Below are 20,399 nucleotides of genomic sequence, written 5' to 3'. Positions count from 1 at the left end.
CGACATTACGAGCCACACTCATACGTCGGTGGAAATGTGTGTGTACTGTTTTGTAACGAAGTATTTGGAGGTCAAAAGCTAAATAAATACCGGGACCTTAATTATCGTGAACCTATCAGCCGGCTAGAGTGGCCGAGCGGTTCTAGGCGCTACAGTCTTGAACCGTGCGACCGCTACGATCGCAGGTTCGAATCCTGCCTCGGGCATGGATGTGTGTGACGTCCTTAGGTTAGTTAGGTTTAAGTAGTTCTAAGTTCTAGGGGACTGATGACCTCGGAAGTTAAGTCCCATAGTGCTCGGAGCCATTTGAACCATTTTTTGAAGCTATCATCGGTCAGAAAGATCATCCGCTGTTACAACAAGGTGCCTGAACCTGTGTGGATTTAGGGCCACTTCTTTCAGTCTTAAAATGCCCAATTTGTTGTACCATTCTCCCGCACGTATTCCCGCACTGTCAAGGAGGAGCGGTTTTTATAGCTGTCCCGCCAAATCTCCAGGCATTGCGTTCTCGCATGTTCTCGCCTCACGCTAATGTTCTGGAGTCTCTTGTTTCTCAATGCATTTATGATCCTCTGACTTCCCGTCACGCCACTCGTCGTCCTCTCAGCTGCCTGGTTGTAATACAAAGAAGACAACACGTTTGCTCTCTTCCTTACTAGCTGTCCATCGGAGGCAGTGAGAATTAAGACCCCCCACCCCGCCCCACCCCACCCCGCAACGAGCATTTGACGTCACAGCAGTCGCCTTGTCCACCATACCTCGCGAACACTCCGTTCCGTGCAGGGCCCACGAGAAATCAAAATATCAGTGAAAAGATACCCATTTGTCGTGTGCTAATGAGAGCTTGCATGCATGTAAACGCATTGTTAAACTCGTCTGGAGTAGTTACTTGCTCCCGCTGGAGACGGCTGCTAGCACTCGTAAGATCTGTAGTGTCACGTGCTGTGACGTATGCGCCACGGTCTGTTTTTCTTGTGGGCCTCGCTTTCCATGTTACTACGCCGTAGAAAACAACTGGGCAAATGATGAGGAGGATGTCTTGAGTTTAGTCTTGTGTGTAATAGCGTTGAACCTAGTGTATTTCTCAGGATTGAGTAACACACGCCAGTCTGTGTGAAGACAGCGTGACCTGACTTGATCTTGCTCTGTGCGTGATACAAGTAGTTGTTCAGTCTAGTTTTCATTGATCTGTAAACGCAGTTTCGTCGCTTCTACCATGACGCCTTTTGCCATATTTCTCAGCCCATTCTCGTTCTGGCTGACAAGTAAAATGTCGTCTGCATAGGCTTTTGATTTATGATGAGACATCATTTGACGTATACTGCTGATCTATCCGCCCGCTTGGAGCTAAATTAATCTCTTCGACCAGATGTAATTTCGAAACCCTCTGATATCTCTTCCTCATGCAGCACTGCGGCTAAAGGTCCCTGTTTAGACATTACAGACTTCCTAACCAAGAGGGAACAATAAGACTGGAAGGCTAAGAACGAAGTGCTCTGACTAGAAAGGGTATAAGACAAGGATGTAGTCTTTCGCCCTTACTGTTCAATCCGTACGTCGAAGAAACATGGACGGAAATAAACGAAAGGTTCAAGAGTAGGATTAAAATTCAGAGTGAACGGATATCAACGATAAGATTCGCTGACAACATTGTTGTCTCAGTGAATGTGAAGGAGAATTGCAGAATGTGTTGAACGGAATGAAGAGTCTAAAGGGTACAGAATATGGAAAGATGAAAGTAATAAGAAGGAGCAGAATTGACAACAGCGAGAAACTAAAAGTTAGCATCGGGGATCGTGGAGTAAACAGAGTTAAGGAATTCTGCTACGTAGGCAGCAAAATACTCCAATAGTGTATTTTGACCCGGGAAAAGGTATATTTTAAACGGTATTTTTAACCAGGAAAAGTCTGGAATTATTTTTTTCTGTTTGTCCACGTTACACCTTGTGGTTGCGTTTGCACTACTGGCCATTAAAATTGCTACACCACGAAGATGACGTGCTACAGACGCGAAATTTAACCGACAGGAAGATGATGCTGTGATATGCAAATGATTAGCTTTTCAGAGCATTCACACAAGGTTGGCGCCGGTGGCGACACCTACAACATACTGACATGAGGGAAGTTTCCAACCGATTTCTCATACACACACAGCAGTTGACCGGCGTTGCCTGGTGAAACGTTGTTGTGATGCCTCGTGTACGGAGGAGAAATGCGTACCACCATGTTTCCGACTTTGAGAAAGGTCGGATTGTAGCCTACCGCGATTGCGGTTTATCGTATCGCGTCACTGCTGCTCGCGTTGGTCGAGATCCAATGACTGTTAGCAGAATATGGAATCGGTGGGTTCAGAAGGGTAATACGGAACGCCGTGCTGGATCCCATCGGCCTCGTATCACTAGCAGTCGAGATGATAGGCATCTTATCCGGATGGCTGTAACGGATCTTGCAGCCACGTCTCGATCCCTGAGTCAACAGATGTGGACGTTTGCAAGGCAACAACCATCTGCACGAACAGTTAGACGACGTTTGCAGTAGCGTGGACTATCAGCTCGGAGACCACGGCTGCGATTACCCGACGCTACATGACAGGAGCGCCTGCGATGGTGACTCAACGACGAACATGGGTGCAGGAATGGCAAAACGTCATTTTTTCGAATGAATCCAGGTTCTGTTTACAGCATCATGATGGTCGCATCCGTGTTTGGCGACATCGCGGTGAACGCACATTGGAAGCGTGTATTCGTCATCGCCATACCGGCATATCACCCTGCGTGATGGTATGGGGTGCCATTGGTTACACGTCTCGGTCACCTCTTGTTCGCATTGACGGCACTTTGAACAGTGGACGTTACATTTCAGGCGCGTGGCTCTACCCTTCATTCGATCCCTGCGAAACCCTACATTTCAGCAGGATACTGCACGACCGCATGTTGCAGGTCCTGTACGGGCCTTTCAGGATACGGGAAATGTTCGACTGCTGCCCTGGCCAGCACATTCTCCAGTTCTCTCACCAGTTGAAAACGTCTGGTCAATAGTGGCCGAGCAACTGGCTCGTCACAATACGCCAGTCACTACTCTTGATAAACTGTGGTATGGTGTTGAAGCAGCAACTGTACCTGTACACGCCATCCAAGCTCTGTTTGACTCAATGCCCAGGCGTATCAAGGCCTTTATTACGGCCAGAGGTGGTTGTTCTGGGTACTGATTTCTCAGGATCTATGCACCCAAACTGCGTGAAAATGTAATCACATGTCAGTTCCAGTATAATATATTTGTCCAGTGAATACTCGTTTATCATCTGCATTTCTTCTTGGTGTACTAATTTTAATGGCCAATAGTGTAGTACTAAGCAAAGATTACTTTCGATACAAATTTCTGTATTCAACTTTGATTGCATATAGCGGTATAATATACAGTGCCGCCCCGTGGTCGCCATCGTTATTGACGTGTCCGTGTGTGCGGCTGTTGCAGGATGGAAGCGGAGGCTGGAGGCAACGAGTTGGGTGCGCAGCCGGTGGAGGAGGAGCCGCTGCTCGGCGCCGTCGACATCCTGCTGCTGGCCGCGCTGCTGGGGCTCGCCATCTGGTACCTGCGCAGCCGCAAGGCCAAGAAGGAGGCCCAGCTGGCCGCCTTCTCCACAAAGTCCTACACCATACAGTGAGTACACGCCACGGCAGTGTGTACAGAGCGAACACTAATAATTTTTAGATGTGACGTCCGCCAGTTATGCAAAACACCGTTTATCTCAGTACCCAAACACGTTTAGGCACCACTGTGCCATCATCAGTGGGTTTTCGTTTTTATTTATTCTGCAATGCGAACATTTTCGTTAAATGATTGTAAAATTATGTGCATTTTTAGTTTAAACAACAGAACATTAATAAAACCGTCAAACTTCACGATCGGATACCTGGCTGGAAATGGAGGAAAAAGGTCCTATGAACATGTGTCTGGAAATGCATCGTTGCCACGGTAGATGGCGCTGACAAATGACAGTTCCTCGCGTCGTGTATTCCTTGTGTGTTGTAGGCTGTGTGATTGGCGCAACGTACTGTAAGCAGCAGAATGGCCCAGTATTCCTGTTGGGAACATGCCGAGGTGGTGTTTGTGTACGGCCAAGCAGATGGGAGCAGTCGAGAAGCATCACGGCTATACCAAAACAAGTACCCTCACAGACCCAACCACATCACACATTTCAAGCCCTTTTCTGGCGTTTGTGTGATCATGGGTTCTTTGAGACAGACGAACGAGCAGGGAGGCGGAGGACTTTGCGTACACTAGATTTGGAAGACTGGATTGTACAGGCTAATGTGACGAACCCCCGGAACAAGCTACAGGCAAGTGGCCCGTCAACGTGGTGTAAGCCAAAGTACGATTATGTGTATCCTGTATGACACCTGCTAGTATCCCTATCACATGCAATGAGCGTAAGGATTATCTGCAGCGGATTTACCTCTACGGGAAGGATTTTGTCAATGGTTTTGCGCCAGACCATCACAATTATAGGATTTAAGTCATCAGTCCTCTTTAGTCAGAAAGCAACCTTTACCAGAACTGGAATCATAAATCTGCATAATCGTCACCGTTGGGGTTCAGACGCTCCTCAGGGAATGGTTGATGCGTTTCATCAGCATCGGTTCAGCGTCAATGTGTAGGCAGGGGTTCTTGTCGACTACATACTTAGCCGCTTACTATTCCACAACGCCTCGAGGGAGGAACGAACGTACCTGGACTTCCTGCGGAAAACTCTGCCTCGGCTGCTGGAGAATGTGCCTTTGGCATTACGACGGGTTATGTGATTTCTGAATGACGGAGCACCACCCCACTTCCGCATTACAGTTAGCCAGCACCTCAACATCTTCCCCGGACGTTGGATGGGACGTGGAGCCTCTGTAGCGTGGCTTGCTAGATCACCGTACTTAAACCCCTTGATTTTTTTTTTTTTTTCCCTGGGGGCATTTGAAAAAGCGTTGTGCGTGCTGAACCCGTTGCCGGTGTGCAGACCCTTCAACAGCGTGTTCACACTCTAACGCGATTCGGAGAGCGGCAGGAACGTTGCAAAGAGTGCGGCAATCGATGATGGATGGGTAAACGCGTGCACTGCATTCCATGGAGACCACTTTGAATACCTGCTGTGACATGGATGCGATGCAACTCTGTACTGTGTTGCAGGACGATATGTTGTCTTTGCACGCACACCATCCAATTCCGGACACGTGTTGACAGGACCTTTTCTCTTGCATTTCAAGTCAGGACTCTGTCCCTGCAGTTTGTCGGTTTCATTAATATTCACCCTGCATAGTGTGTTTGAAAATTCCTGTTACTAGCTCCTTGAGGTTGTAGAGGAACTTCGTAGTTAAAATTTTGATTAGGAAGCCATATCCGAAAACGTGCTCTTTGGATGTGAAATGAGTTTGAAGGACTGTTTTGGCTGTCGAGAAGGGCTGTAGATCCTACGCTCCCACGCGTTTGTTAGCCGTGGGCGTGACCCCTTATAACTGACTGGGCCGGCTGCCACACGTTTATTTTTCCCCTAATTATTTGGCGACACCTGGAGATGAAGCATTAGGCTTGGAAACTGGTCGCACAATAAAAAAGAAGTTACTGGCAACTGGATCGGATTTTTATTCTATCAAAAACGTTACATTCTATTTCTTGCCCCATCCTTGTCAGAAATGTGACGGTGCTAAGTCATTAATAACTTCGGGTTTGTCAGCAAGTTTAAGCTAATAAAAAGAAAATACTCTCCAACATAATACCAGTTAGGTAGGTTTCACACACGTGATTTGCTGCAGGGTGAGAAATTGTCTTGGCCTGTGTTTTCTCTGGAAACATCAGTTCGACAACCACCTTTATTTTTATTTTGATCGTTTATATTTCATTCGTAGTGTGAGCACTTCGGAGTGGCAGACACCGTCTCGAACGCCCCTGCATAAAAGTAATGCATTAATAGTCTCAGCATAAAGATACAAATTCTGGTAAATTATAACAGTATTTTACCGCCATTAATTTGTGTAATAGACGATGGGACATAAAGTACATTTTAGTTTACAAATAGTGAAATTATCACTAAGGATATAGCTATATATACTTATAGAAATAAAACAGTTGTAACTGTGCGTTTCTGAAGAAGAGAAATTTCTTAACATCGAATATAGATTTAAGTGTTAGAAATTCTTTTCTGAATGTTTATGTGGAGTTTAGGCATATATGGAAGTGAAACATCGACAATAAACAGTTTAGACAAGACAATAGAAACTTTTGAAATGTGTTGCCATTAAAACCACACATATCCTCTGCATCTATTCATCTCCCAGGGTACACATTTCTTAGGGCAGACAGATCAAAAAAGCGAGGTGGCGGGGTCGGTGCGTATATACGAACAGATCTGAAAGCAAAAGTCTTGTGTACGTCAAACCCTGCTGATGAAAAAGAGGCTGAATTCATGTTCATTGAAATAAATATACAAAGTCGTAAGTTCTTGACTGGCGTCGTGTACAAGCCGCCAAAAATAAGCTCAATGAGTTCCTTTCAGTCTGAATTACATTCACTTCAGTGTCAATACGAACATGTCATCGTAATGGGTGACTTGAACATAGACCTGCTAAGAGACACTCCCTCCGCAATAAACCTAAGAAGATTGTTTAGTTGCAATAGCATGAACAGTCTTCCATTAAAACCTACACACCATACGGCGCACGGTCATACTCTTATAGACGTGATCGCAACGAAACAGACTGACAAAGTAAGAGATGTTGGTCGAACATCGGCCCCTGGCCTCTCAGCACATGATGTAATATTCCTGGCCTACTATGTGCATCCCCCAAGGACCAAATCGCGTTACATAACCTATAGGAACATGAAACGTATTGACCTTGACGCTGTAACAGCCGATTGCTCAGAAATCTCATGGCATCAAATAACCAGAGAACCTACAATCGACGGCAAAATTAATGAACTTAGTGATAAACTCACTGCCCTCTATGACAAACATGCACCTGTACGCACAATCCGTATAAGAAAATCATCTGCTCCATGGCTCACCGCTGAGTTACGTCAAATGATGAATAATAGGGATGCTGCCCACAGGCGTTTCAAGGTAGATCCGAAACCCGAGCGTTTCGAAGAATATAGAAAGCTACGGAACAGAGTGAAACAATGCATTCGCAATGCTAAAATCAGGCACGCTCGCTCCCTTGTATGCAGCGATCTGACGCCCATGACTCTATGGAAGAATCTCCGTAGCTTGGGGGGTCGGAAAGGCAAAATCGGAAACTACTTTCCATGTCTCAGCTAACGAATTAAATGAATTCTTCCTTGCATCTCTGAATACCCACACGGCTGATAGTTATCCTGTTTGGGGATTCTTGTGGACGGTAATTAACGATACCTTCCATCTAAAACATGTAACAATAAATACGGCAAGAAAAGCAATAATGAGAGTATCTTCTGATGCAATAGGCAATGACAGTATCAGTATAACCATCATTAAGAATGTTGCCGATATCTTAGTACCAGTCTTAACTGACATATTTAATTTTTCCCTCGTGAACGGAATATACCCCACTGCATGGAAAAGAAGCATAATTTGACCCATCCCAAAAATCGAAAACCCGCAACTGCATAGTGGTTACCGACCAATTAGCATACTGCCTGCTGTTTCCAAAGCACTTGAATATATTGTTCATGATCAAATCACTGAACACCTGCATGAATTCAGCCTATATGACAAATTTCAATCTGGTTTCCGTAAACATCACAGCACAAACACTGCTCTAATTAAAGTAACTGATGACCTGAAATATGCCATCCACAACCGAAAGGCAACAATATTGACGCTACTGGACTTCAGTAAAGCTTTTGACACTGTTAACTTTGATATATTGCTCAGAAAAATGCAACAGCTTAATTTCTCAGATAGTGCAATGAGATGGTTTGAAAGCTACTTAAGACAGACAGCAATGTGTTGCCTGCGTAAATGAAAATCTTCCTGGAAACGTTTCCTCGGGAGTGCCACAAGGATCAGTCTTAGGACCACTTTTGTTTTCTTTATATGTCAACGCTATTTCGTCGGTTCTGTTCTCCTGTAAATATCATTTCTATGCCGACGACCTCCAGCTCTACCTAAGCGTCAGACCTGAAGATATAAACACTGCTATCGCTCAGATGAATGATGATCTGTCTTCAGTAGTGACATGGGCGAAAAACCTGGGGCTTAAACTAAATGCAAAAAAGACAAGTAATCTTAATAGCCCATCAGAAATTAACAAGTTCAGATTTCCGCGATCGGCTGCCTCCTATTCTGCTCGACGGTACTCCAATACCATATCAGAAAACAGTGAAGAACTTGGGTGTAACTTTGGATGAGCATCTCAACTGGGCGGAGAATACAGTCGCAGTGTGCCGGAAGACGTCTGCTTGTCTCTATGCTCTCAAAAAGTTTCGGAACATATTTCCACAGGACTTCAAACGCCAGCTCGTGCAAGCACTCGTTCTACCGAACCTCCACTATTGTGATGTAATTCAACAAGGCATGAGTAGTGAAAAAAAAAAGACGGCTAGAACTAACCATGAATGCCTGTGTGCATTACACTTACAACATTCGCCGATATGATCATGTTAGTGCTTCATGCTCCCAGCTAGGGTGGCTGCGGCCGGACAAATTGCGTGACTACAACACTCTATGTCTACTTCACCGACTCCTCGTCGCGCAAGCACCCCTGTACCTTGGTCCGTCTCTGGAACAAACTGCCCTTACCTTGCGCAAAATTCAATCCCCTGCTGCTTTTAAGAAGAAGTTGAAGCATTTCCTACTATCATCCTCATAACGTTCTCCACAAAATTAATATACATGGCCAATCCTCTCCTCTGGCAAATAGCAAAGCTAGCGTCTCCTATCTTGCTCCTGAGATGCCTTCCTCTTCATGTATCTCTATTAGCCACGCAATCTTCTTTTCCTTTATATTTCCTTAATTATGTTTCATCATGTCTCTATTCTTCTCCTCCCTTCACCATCAGTCCCCCTCATACTCCCTGCTGCTGGCACTCCTATCTAAAATCTGTCTCTTCAGTAATGTCTAATTATAACAGTACTTATGATCTAGGAATATATTTTTCCAGGTGTGCCTTTTTAATTGTTTTTTCACTTTTTGTACTAGATGTAGTTTAACATGCGTACTAAAACATATGCATGTAAAATAAGTAGAATGCCTGGCTAGATGTAAGAGAGGGCCTGATGGCCCTAATCTTGCCAGGTTAAATAAAAAAATAAATAAAAAATAAATAAATAAAAAAATAAAAAAATAAAAAAATTAGATCTATAGATCATGTAACTAATGGTAAGGTACTAAATAGAAGTGGAGAGAAAAGAAATTTCTGGGAGGATCTGACTAAAAGAAGGGGTTGATAGGACACAGTCTGAGACATCAAGGGATCAACAGTACTGGAGAAGTAAACAGTCTTTGGACTGAAGACAACAACAACGGTTCTGTTTCATTACTGTACTGTAGTTGTGGTGTGTGTAAACACGTTTGGTATTCTGTACTTCCGTATGTCTGTGTTCCAGTGTGTGCCTGAACAATGCAAGTGGTGTACTTGTGTAAACGCTATCTGATAAAGAGGTGCCAAATCAATCAGAAACAGTATAATTGTGTTACAGTTAACTTCTACTAAAAATAAATAAAAATCTAAATCTGTATATTAAAGAAACTGTGCTGTGAAATGCTGCACTGTGCAGTGCAGTCAAGTGCTACAGGGCGTGACATCACAGTGCGTGTCTTGCAATTCCAACACACAAAGCCCAGCAGAGTAAAAATTTGAAAGAACTATCCAAAATTCTCCCGTGATAATGCCCTGTAAATTTATGTGCGCAAACTGATTGGTTAAAATCCCGTAAACCAAATGATGTACGCGCCAATGTAATACTGCACTGTAAGAGTAAGATTATCTGCATAAGAAAAGTGGGCTGAACTGGTCTTTACTGAACCGACCCTGAAGATCATTTTGAAATGCAATGCGTCACTGGTATTAAATCGGCGCTAACAAATTTTGTGGTAACGAAAGCTCGATACTGCTCGAAAGTGATGAATATTAAACGCAGCAGCAAACCAGCTAAAGAAAGTAACGTTGTCGAAGTGCAATGCAAGGAAAAGCGACTATGCTAACCACATCATACACCAAGTGTGAGGAACTGTGTTCCACCAAGAGCAGTGCGGCAACACGTGACTAGAAAATAAAACTTCCGTGAGGAGATGACAGGAGGAACTTACTCAATGACTGAAAAGTCTATCATCAAAAATGTATTGTGAATCTCATTCCTTAAAAATCGCAACCATCGTCAGAAAAATCACTTTTTATACAAAATATAATTTTACCATCAAATTAGTTAATGAAATGCTAAGGAAGTGGTAAATCTATAACTCTTGAGTCCTAGCTGTATAAGTAGATAACTTTGTTCAATCACGTCTCAACAATCCACAAACTAATTGGCCCGAACCGATAAAGACAAAAATCATGCTAAATATTTCTCTTTCTCAAACTCGTGGTAAATTACACGCGAGCACGCAATTCAGCAACAACATCGCCAGAATATCTTTACACTTCTCAACTTAATCTTTATAAAATCGTATCTTCGAAAAGCGACACACTCTGTGTGTCTATTTCTGTGACCAGCCATTTATTTTCATACCGATCAACAGCGTGATCAACACCTGACTTTCACTTATTTTTCAATGGCAATGACAATGCTACTGCCGGCCGTGTGGCAAAGCGATTTTAGGCACTTCATTCTGGCACCGCGCGACCGCTACGGCCGCAGGTTCGAATCCTGCCTCGGGCATGGATGTGTGTGATGTCCTTAGGTTAGTTAGGTTTAAGTAGTTCTAAGTTCTAGGGGACTGATGACCTCAGATGTTAAGTCCCATAGTGCTGAGAGCCATTTGAACCATTTGAACAATGTTACTGACAACCAAAGATCACTTCGCTTGTTATCAGAATCTCTTTCGGGTAACGTACCATTGAAGACTTCATATTTGTACACTGGATATTTTTCAAATAGAAGTGTGACATATCGAATAAAAGAGAGCTCAAATAACCTTCGTTGAATACCAAAAATAAGCTACACTACTATTTGTAAAAAGTGAAACGCTCAGGAGTAATGATAGCAACACGCCACGATAAGACGACGTGTAGAACAACGGAAGAAGTGATTTAAATGGCAGAGAGGTGTCGTGCATGTAGGTTCAACAGGGTCCTCTTTCTGTGACCAGAGAGGTCAGTGTTATGCAAGCTCAGCCGATCCTCGCCATCACAGGGTGGAATATCGGCATGTGAATGCATTCGAACGTGGCAGAATGGTTGGTGTCAGGGAGGCGGTCTGTCGTTCCTTAACACCGCAGCTCGCACAGGGCATTCTGCTTCAATAGTGAGGCGTATGTGGAACCAGAGGAGGCAAGAGAGCCGTACACAGCACTGACGTTTACATGGGCTACAAAAACCGGATTACGTACATTGAGTTTCCAATACCGGTTTTGGTTGGTCCTGTAAACCCTCCAAAATAGTCTGGAAGAGCTCATTGGAGGGTACGGTGGAGGTTTGTTGTGATTTCTTATGGAAGCTGGTTCTGCCTCGGTGCCAGTGATGGTTAGGAGGAGGTCACTTCAGGGCCTACGACCAACCTGTCTGCATGCAAGAGACACTGGACTTACACCTGGTGTGCTGTTTGGTATGACAACAGGAGCACTCTCTTGTGGTTATCCCACGCAACCTGATTGCAAATCTGTACGTCGATCTGGTGATTCGACCTGTTGTGCTGTCATTTGTGATCAGAATTCCAGGAGGTGGTTTCCAACACAACAACGCTCGCTCACATAGGGCTGTTGTAACTCAACGTGCTCTACAGTGTGTCGACACGTTTCATTGGCCTGCTCCATCACCTGAACTGTCTCCAATCAGTCACATATGGGACATCATCGGACGGAAACTTTAGTGTCATCCACAAACAGCATTGATCGTCCCAGTATTGACAGACCAAGCGCAACAGGCATGGAACTCCACATCCCACAAACTGACACCCGCGTCTGTTTTTCATTCAACATCCTGGCGATTACACAGCTTATTAATGTACCATCATTTCACATTTGCAATGGTTTATCTCGTGCTTACATTATCCTGTGAGCTTGCAGTGTTGTCAATTATGTTACCTAGACAAATGTATTCGAAATTTCCTTACTGTACTCTTTTTTTTTTTGTGTTGGGACTTTTTTCCGTCCATGTATTTTGACAATATGTTCTGTGAGCGGTAGGAAGGAGAGGTGACTCGCCTCGGTGGTTGCAGACCAACGGCAATGACGGCGCCCGCGTCCGACCAGTCGTTCATCCAGAAGCTGAAGACGTCGGGTCGCAGCCTGGTGGTGTTCTATGGCAGCCAGACGGGCACTGCAGAGGAGTTCGCCGGCCGGCTCGCCAAGGAGGGAGCGCGCTACCGCCTCAAGGGCATGGTGGCGGACCCCGAGGAATGCGACATGGTCAGTGGCTGGCACGATATCTTTCTTATTAGAGAATTAAGCTATAATTTAAAATTAAAAAACCTGCCTCCATATTTTCTGTGTTGTTCCCCCCTCCCCTGCCGCAACCCCTCCTCCCCCCTCCCCTGCCGCAACCCCTCCTCCCCCCTCCCCTGCCGCAACCCCTCCTCCCCCCTCCCCTGCCGCAACCCCTCCTCCCCCCTCCCCTGCCGCAACCCCTCCTCCCCCCTCCCTCCAGCCCCATCTCGTGACGAGAAATTGGAAATTTGTGGTAAGTTCTATGGGACTAGACTGCTGAGGTCATAGGTCCCTAGGCTTACACACTACTTAATCTAACTTAAACTAGCTTACGCTAACGGCTACCCCGCGCGGCTTCGAGACGAGAGTCGTACGGAAATTACTGAACTTTATTCCCTCTGTGCAGGAGTAATTTAGGTCCCGCCTTTGACCTGTAATTATTGGTCACCTAGATAGCAGTGACTATTAGAGAAGCTCCTCCTTTTGAAGGAGGACACCATAGACGAAGTGTGGCTATAAAATAACGGGACCGTCGCTGTAAAACATTTTCTTAAAAAAAACATTTAATTATTATCACCCTCAGTATACTCCCCTACGTGAATTTTGGATTGATGGAAGCAGTGCTGGAAGTCATTCTGTGTGAGCTTCTTGATGACGCGTACCGCTTCAATGGACTAAAATCTCTTTCCTTTAATGCAGATTTGACCTTGGGGACTATGTAAGTCACAGGGTGCTACTTCAGGCGAATAAGGTGGATGGTGTGTCACGGAGATGTTTCACTTCGCGAGAAATCTTAACAGATAATGCGGTAAGAGCGGGTGCGTTGTCGTTCCGTACCTCAATCGGTAAAAACGGAACCCGTAAGGGATCGCTTTCTTGTCTGTGTCTGTCCGTCCGATTGTTAAAAACTCTTCTCAGGAACCGTTAGATGTGTTAAATTCAAATTTGTGTCGCATACTGAGGTAAACGGTCCTTTGACTACGTTATAAATGTAAACTTCTAAGTAAGTGCAATAAAAAATACGGCCATTTGTCACATATTTTAATACTCGCAAAGTTATTCATCAAAACCTATAATGTACTTCTCATTGGCCAAGAATCGTCAAATCTGGCAAGAAGGAATATTTCACAATACAACAAAAGGAAAAAATCCAGAAACTGTAAATTTATAGCTGTACGACACGAAATTTTGTCATTTCTTATCTGACTCATTGTTAGTCCGTCTGTTAAGACCCCTTTTTTCTCAGGAACAGATAGATGTGTCAAGTTGAAATTTGTAACATACTACGATCTATAGACCCTTAGCTGCTAAGTCAATGCAACCAAAAGCCTCGGCCTTTTATGTCACATAGTTTAATACTCCTAAACTCACTCATCAAAGGCTATACAGTATATCTCATTGACCTAGAATCATGAAATTTGGTAAGAAAGAAGTGTCGCAGTACAAGTAATGGCAGAAAATTGTTAATTTGTAATTACATTACACGAAAAAGTATTTCTTTTATCATTAGTTATCCAACGTCAAACTTGAAATTGAAACAATGAGTAGTTCTACGTTCACATTGACTGGGTTGCCATATTAAGTCAAACATCAGGCAAGGAATGACTTTATTGCTCATATGACGCGTCTCGGAATTAATCCGTCATCAGATATCCAGGAGCAATTACTGTATGAAGATACGGCGTTTCAAGTTGTATGTGAAACAAACCATGCTTGCCTGATGTTTGACTTTTATCATTGCGACCCAGTCAGCCTGAATGGAGAACTCCTGATTATTGTAATGATGGTCACTTGTCTCATGCATAACTTCATCACATTTATATTATCGACATTAAAATATTCTCGAAAATCTTGGAATACGTTGGACCAGTATCTCGCCAGTATCAATCTTGATAAAAGGCAAAAATGGTAAAATTTCTCGAATTGTCTACGTACATAATTAAGTTTGTACGGAATCCTTAGTGGGCAGGTGCTACTCGTACCCGGCCAATTTGTTCTTATTTCCTCACGGAGTGAGCAGGAACGTCAAGGTAGTTATGTCATTAATAGTTCGACATTCAGGAACCCAGTGAAAATATACCGTTCCATGAATACCGAAAAAAAAATCATAATCGCTTTGTATCTTGATGTGCTCATTCGCGCTTTCTTCGCTCTCTGTGAGGCTGGGCTTTTCAAGTGCGCGGACTGGTGCTAACTTTGTGGTTTTCTCACATTTTATCACTGTGTCCAAGAAATAAGAATCATTTTCACTGGTATTCAAAGCGTCACTACAAACATTTTCAAGGGTTCTTTTTGTTCGAAAATGAGTATTTTCGGCACCAGTTTTCTCAAACATTTCTCATGTTAAGCAGATCATCTAAAATTTGCGCCGGCCGGTGTGGCAGAGCGGTTCTAGGCGCTTCAGTCTGGTACCGCGCGACCGCTACGATCGCAGGTTCGAATCCTGCCTCGGGTATGGATGTGTGTGATGTCCTTAGGTTAGTTAGGTTTAAGTAGTTCTAAGTTCTAGGGGACTGATGACCTTAGATGTTCCCATAGTGCTCAGAGCCTTTTGAACCATTTTTGTAAAATTTGCCTTACGCAGCCTTCGTCAGTTCCTACGGTTTCAGCAATCGATCGAATACTCAACTGACGGTCAGATCGAATATTACCTTCTTTTTCGATGTTTTAATCCGTTTTTGATGTTGGAGGGCGCCCTGGGCGCGAGTAACCTTCAATGACTCCTCCGGCCGCGCGGTCTAAGGGCGCGTTGCACGGTTCGCGCGGCTCCCCCTCTCCCCCCCCCCCCCAAGAGATTAGAGACCTCTCCCTCGGGTATGGGTGTGTGTGTTGTCCTTAGCGTAAGTTAGCTTAAGTTGGATTAAGCAGTGTGTGTAAGTCTAGGGACCAATGGCGTCAGCAGTTTCGTCCCGTAGGCCCTTACCACAAATGTCCTCCCGGCCATCTTGAAACAGCTTGAGCCACTGAGAAACTAGCGTATGTGATACTGTCTTCACCATATGCTTCATTTTAGTAAAAGATAGGTTTTAGTAGCAGTTTTTTTCCAAGTTTCATGTGAAAGTTCAAGACAATCGTTACTCCGTTATTATACTTGTCAATTTTTCGGTAAAATAAAATAACAGCTGTGACACAAACGAAGCCAACGGCCACGCTGATATGTCTACTGACACCAGAGATTCCACATTCGACTGAAAAGCCGTCACGCTTCACAGATATTGGTCGTGCATGTGTACTTACTTTATAACCTCATCAGTCCCTTTTACTTTATAGCCACACCTCGTACTCATGGGAGGTAGTTAGCGGTTAAGACCAGCTAGGTAATGGCAAAGCAAAGGATGTAGAGAGTTGTCCCAGAACGCGCTGGTGAGAAACAACTTTGTGTAGGAAGGGCTGTTTACAGTGGCAATATAAAACAATGCCAACCCTGACAGTCTGCTGTTTTCTTGCTTGGGCCTAGTTTTCTAAACGCCATCCAATAGGGTCACTCACTGTCAGTCTTTTTGTCGGTGCCCCGGGGCAGTCGACACATGTCCATCACAGTTGACCTCCCAGACAAACGGAAGTCACTGTCGGCACATCACTCCCAGGCTAGGTAATGCGCCATCATGCTGCAATGTAGTATCTCCTCCTTGCTAGCATTTGTCTCTCTCACTCGTCTCTACCGTACAGGGACTTCATTGGTTACATTTTTGTTATTTTTATTTTAACTGATGTATGATAAAGTGTGTACTGCACACTAATCCACTCTGTCCTCCCGATTTGAGTGCTTAAGATTCGTTTTCTATTGCCTTGTAAACCTTGACGCAGAAGATACCGCAATCAAAGAGTGCAATCTGGACTGATACTGGTACTGCCCTTCCTGTTTTGTACATTTCCATTACTAGCACCGAATAGTCAGTGTTCAGAGTGACTACTTGAGTAACAGCTGCAAGTAGCGTCGAGGCACAGCCTTCCATAATCTTCATTGGGTTCCATTGGTTAGCTGTAGTGCTCGGCTGGCAAGGTGTAACGCCGCAGCATCTCGCTCTAACGACAGGGCGTAAAACATGTGGCCATGCTTATAGGAACGCTTGGCTTCCATTACTTGTAAAGATACAATAGAAATATCGAATGACAGAGAACTAAAGCCATCCACTTGCTGTTGATCCGCTACAGGATGTAGGATCAATAACTAACAATAAAGCACGCGAGAAAGGAAATTACATACAGTAACGTGACGAAACTCATGGGATGCCTCTTAATATCGTGTCGGACCTCCTTTTGCCCTGCGTAGTGCAGTACCTCGACGTGGCATGGACTCAAGTCGTTGGATGTCCCCTGCAAAAATATTGAGCCATCCTGCCTGTATAGCCGTACATAATTGCGAAAGTGTAACGGGTGCAGGATGTTGGGCCTGAACTTACCTCTCAATTATGTCCCATAAATGTTCGGTGGGATTTATGTCGGGCGATCTCGATGACCAAATCATTCACTTGAATTGCCCAGAATGTTTCTTCAAATCAATCGTAAATAATTGTGGCCCAGTGATATGGCGCATTCTCACCATAAAAATTCCATGGTTGTTTAGGAACATGAAGTCCATCAATGGCTGCAAATGGTCTCCAGATCCCAAACATAACCATTTACAGTCAATCCAGTCTGTTCCATGTAAACACAACCGACATCATTGTGGAGCCACTACCAGCTTGTACAGTGCCTTTTTGACAACCTGGGTCCATAACTTCGTGGCGTCTGCGCCACACTCGAATCCTACCATCTGCTCTTGCCAACCGAAATCGGGACTCGTCTGACCTGACCAGTTTTTCCAGTCGTGTGGGATCCAACTGATAAGACCAGGCGCTGCAGGCGATGTCGTGCTTTTGGCAAAGGCACTCGCTTTGGTCGTCTGCTGCCTTAGCCTATTAACGCCAAATTTCGCCGCACCATCCTAGCCGACATGTTCTTCTTACGCCCCACATTGAATCCACGCATTGTTGCTTGTCTGTTAGCACTAACAACTCTACTCAAACGGCGCTGACCTCTGTTGTTAAATGAAGGCCGTCGGCCACTGCGTTGTCCGTTGTGAAAGGGGATGCCTCAAATTTGGTATTCTCGTACACTCTTGGCTCTCTAAATCCTGAATTCTCCAACGATTTCCGAAATGGGACGCCCGATGCATCTAGCTCCAACTACCATTCTGCGTTCAAAATCTGTTAATTCACGTCGTGCGGCCCAATTGGAGTCGGAAACCTCACATGAATACAAATGACAGCTCCACCAATGCACTGCCTGTTAAACCATGTGTACGCTGTACTAGCCTAATATGTATATGGTCATATCGCCATCCCATGACTTTTGTCATCTCAGAGTACAATTGATCTTTCAAAGTTTCTATTTGTCTATATGACCAGAACTTGGAAGTCGAAACCTCATATTACAAACGTTCTCAAATACTTACGTTCAGCTACATTTTCTCTTCGTATAATTTCTGTTCTACATCTACATGGATACTCTGCAAATCACATTTATGTGCCTGGCAGAGGGTTCATAGAACCACCTTCACAATTCTCTGTTATTCCAATCTCGTATAGCGCGCGGAAAGAATGAAAACCTATATCTTCCCGTACGAGCTCTGATTTCAAAAATGGTTCAAATGGCACTGAGCACTATGGGACTTAACTTCTGAGGTCATCTGTCCCCTAGAACTTAGAACTCCTTAAACCTAACTAACCTAAGGACATCACACACATCCATGCCCGAGGCAGGATTCGAACCTGCGACCGTAGCGGTCGCGCGGTTCCAGACTGTAGCGCCTAGAACCGCAAGGCCACTCCGGCCGGCGAGCTCTGATTTCCCTTATTTTATCGTGGTGATCGTTCCTCGATGTCAACAAAATATTTTCGCATTCGGAAGAGAAAGTTGGTGATTGGAATTTCGTCGCAACGAAAAACGTTTTTCTTTTAATGATGTCCAGTCCAAATCCTGCATCATTTCTGTGAGACTCTCTCCCATATTTCGGGATAATGCAAAACGTGCTGCCCTTCTTTGAACTTTTTCGGTGTACTCCGTCAGTCCTATCTGGTAAGGATCCCACACCGCGCAGCAGTATCCTTAAAGATGACGGACAAGCGTAGTGTAGGCAGTCTTCTTAGTAGGTCTGTTACATTTTCTAAGTGTCCTTCCAATAAAACGCAATTTTTGGTTAGCTTTACCCACAACATTTTCTGTGTTCCTTCCAGTTGAAGTTGTTCGTAATTGTAATACCTAGGTATTTAGTTGAATTTACGGCTTTTAGATTAGACTGATTTATTGCGTAACCGAAGTTTGAGTTCCTTTTAGCACTCATGTGAATGAATGACCTCACACTTTTCGTTATTTAGGGTCAACTACCACTTTTCGCACCATTCAGATATCTTTTCTGAATCGTTTTGCAGTTTGGTTTGATCTTCTGATGACTAGATTAGACGATAAACGACAGCGTCGTCTGCAAGCAACCGAAGACCGCTGCTCAGATTGTCTCCCAAATCGTTTATACAGATAAGGAACAGCAAAGGGTCTATAACACTACCTTGGGGAACGCCAGAAATCACTTCTGTTTGACTCTACGACTTTCCGTCAGTTACTACGAACTGTGACCTCTCAGACAGGAAACCAGATCCAGTCACATAACTGAGACGATATTCTAGAAGCAAGCAATTTCACTACAAGCCGCTTGTGTGGTACAGTGTCAAAAGCCTTCCGGAAATCCAGAAATACGGAATCGACGTGAAATCCCTTGTCAATAGCACTCAACACTTCATGTGAATAAAGAGCTAGTTGTGTTTCACAGGAACGATGTTTTCTAAACCCATGTTGACTGTTTGTAAATAGACCGTTTTCTTAGAGGTAATTCATAATGTTCGAACACGATATATGTTCCAAAATCCTGCTGCATATCGACGTTAATGATATGGGCCTGTAATTTAGTGGATTACTCCTACTACCTTTCTTGAATATTGGTGTGACCTGTGCAACTTTCCAGTCTTTGTGTACGGATCTTCGTCGAGCGAACGGTTGTAGCCGGCCGATGTGACCGAGCTGTTCTAGGCGCTACAGTGTGGAACCGCGCGGTCGCTACGGTCGCAGGTTCGAATTCTGCCTCGGACATGGATTTGTGTTATGTCCTTAGGTTTAAGTGGTTCTAAGTTCTAGGGAACTGATGACCTCAAAAGGTAAGTCCCATAGTGCTCAGAGCCATTTGAACCATTTTTCTTATGAAGTTTGTTAGGATTAATAAGGCGCAATCCGAAAATAACTGTAGCATTTATAAATGTAACACTAGGAACAAAAATGGCCTCATCTGACTATAGTTTAACCTTACTCTTGGAAAGAAAGGAGCAAAGTGTGCAGCCATAAAAATAATTGACGTACTCCCATGAGAGTTAAAGGTGCTCGCAGATAATGAAAGTATTGAAAACGATTTTAAATTATTTCCGCTCGCAGCTCATTTTTACTCCGTAACTGAATTTCTAAGTAGAGAGTAGGTAGTGGTAGACTTAAATGTATCGATTTTTCTATTTAAAAATAGTTACGGAAAAGAATGTAGCTTATTATGATGGAGAGGCTTCATAGGAAAGCTGACGTGGAGAGGTACACTAAACCAGAGAGAGAGAGAGAGAGAGAGAGAGAGAGAGAGAGAGAGAGAGAGAGAGAGAACACGTCGCAAATTGCATTTATAGGTGTTTACTAGTGACTGTGAAGGGAAGTCAAAGCCACTCAAATTATTTTATGCCAGTGGCTGCTGCAGCAACACCTGCAGAAAAAAAGTGCTCAGCTTTCGGTAATCCAAACAAATTGGCAGTATACAGCACTATGCTGTCGCCTACATAAATGAAC

At 44.2% G+C, this 20,399-nt stretch overlaps 1 protein-coding gene across 1 annotated transcript in view; it reads left to right on the top strand.

Moving 5' to 3' along the window:
• Window positions 1-20,399, top strand: part of LOC126473594 (NADPH--cytochrome P450 reductase) — a 204,628-nt gene that overhangs the window by 106,381 nt on the left and 77,848 nt on the right. The window contains exons 2-3 of the mRNA XM_050100741.1: window positions 3,475-3,660; window positions 12,338-12,527. Of these exons, the coding sequence (XP_049956698.1) occupies window positions 3,476-3,660; window positions 12,338-12,527 (375 nt within the window). The 5' untranslated portion in view covers window position 3,475. The remainder of the gene's footprint in view (window positions 1-3,474; window positions 3,661-12,337; window positions 12,528-20,399) is intronic.

This window comes from Schistocerca serialis, chromosome 4, assembly GCF_023864345.2.
Source record: "Schistocerca serialis cubense isolate TAMUIC-IGC-003099 chromosome 4, iqSchSeri2.2, whole genome shotgun sequence".
NCBI lineage: Eukaryota > Metazoa > Arthropoda > Insecta > Orthoptera > Acrididae > Schistocerca > Schistocerca serialis.
Note: the sequence above shows the minus strand (reverse complement) of the source record. Positions and strands in the feature narration are given on the sequence as shown.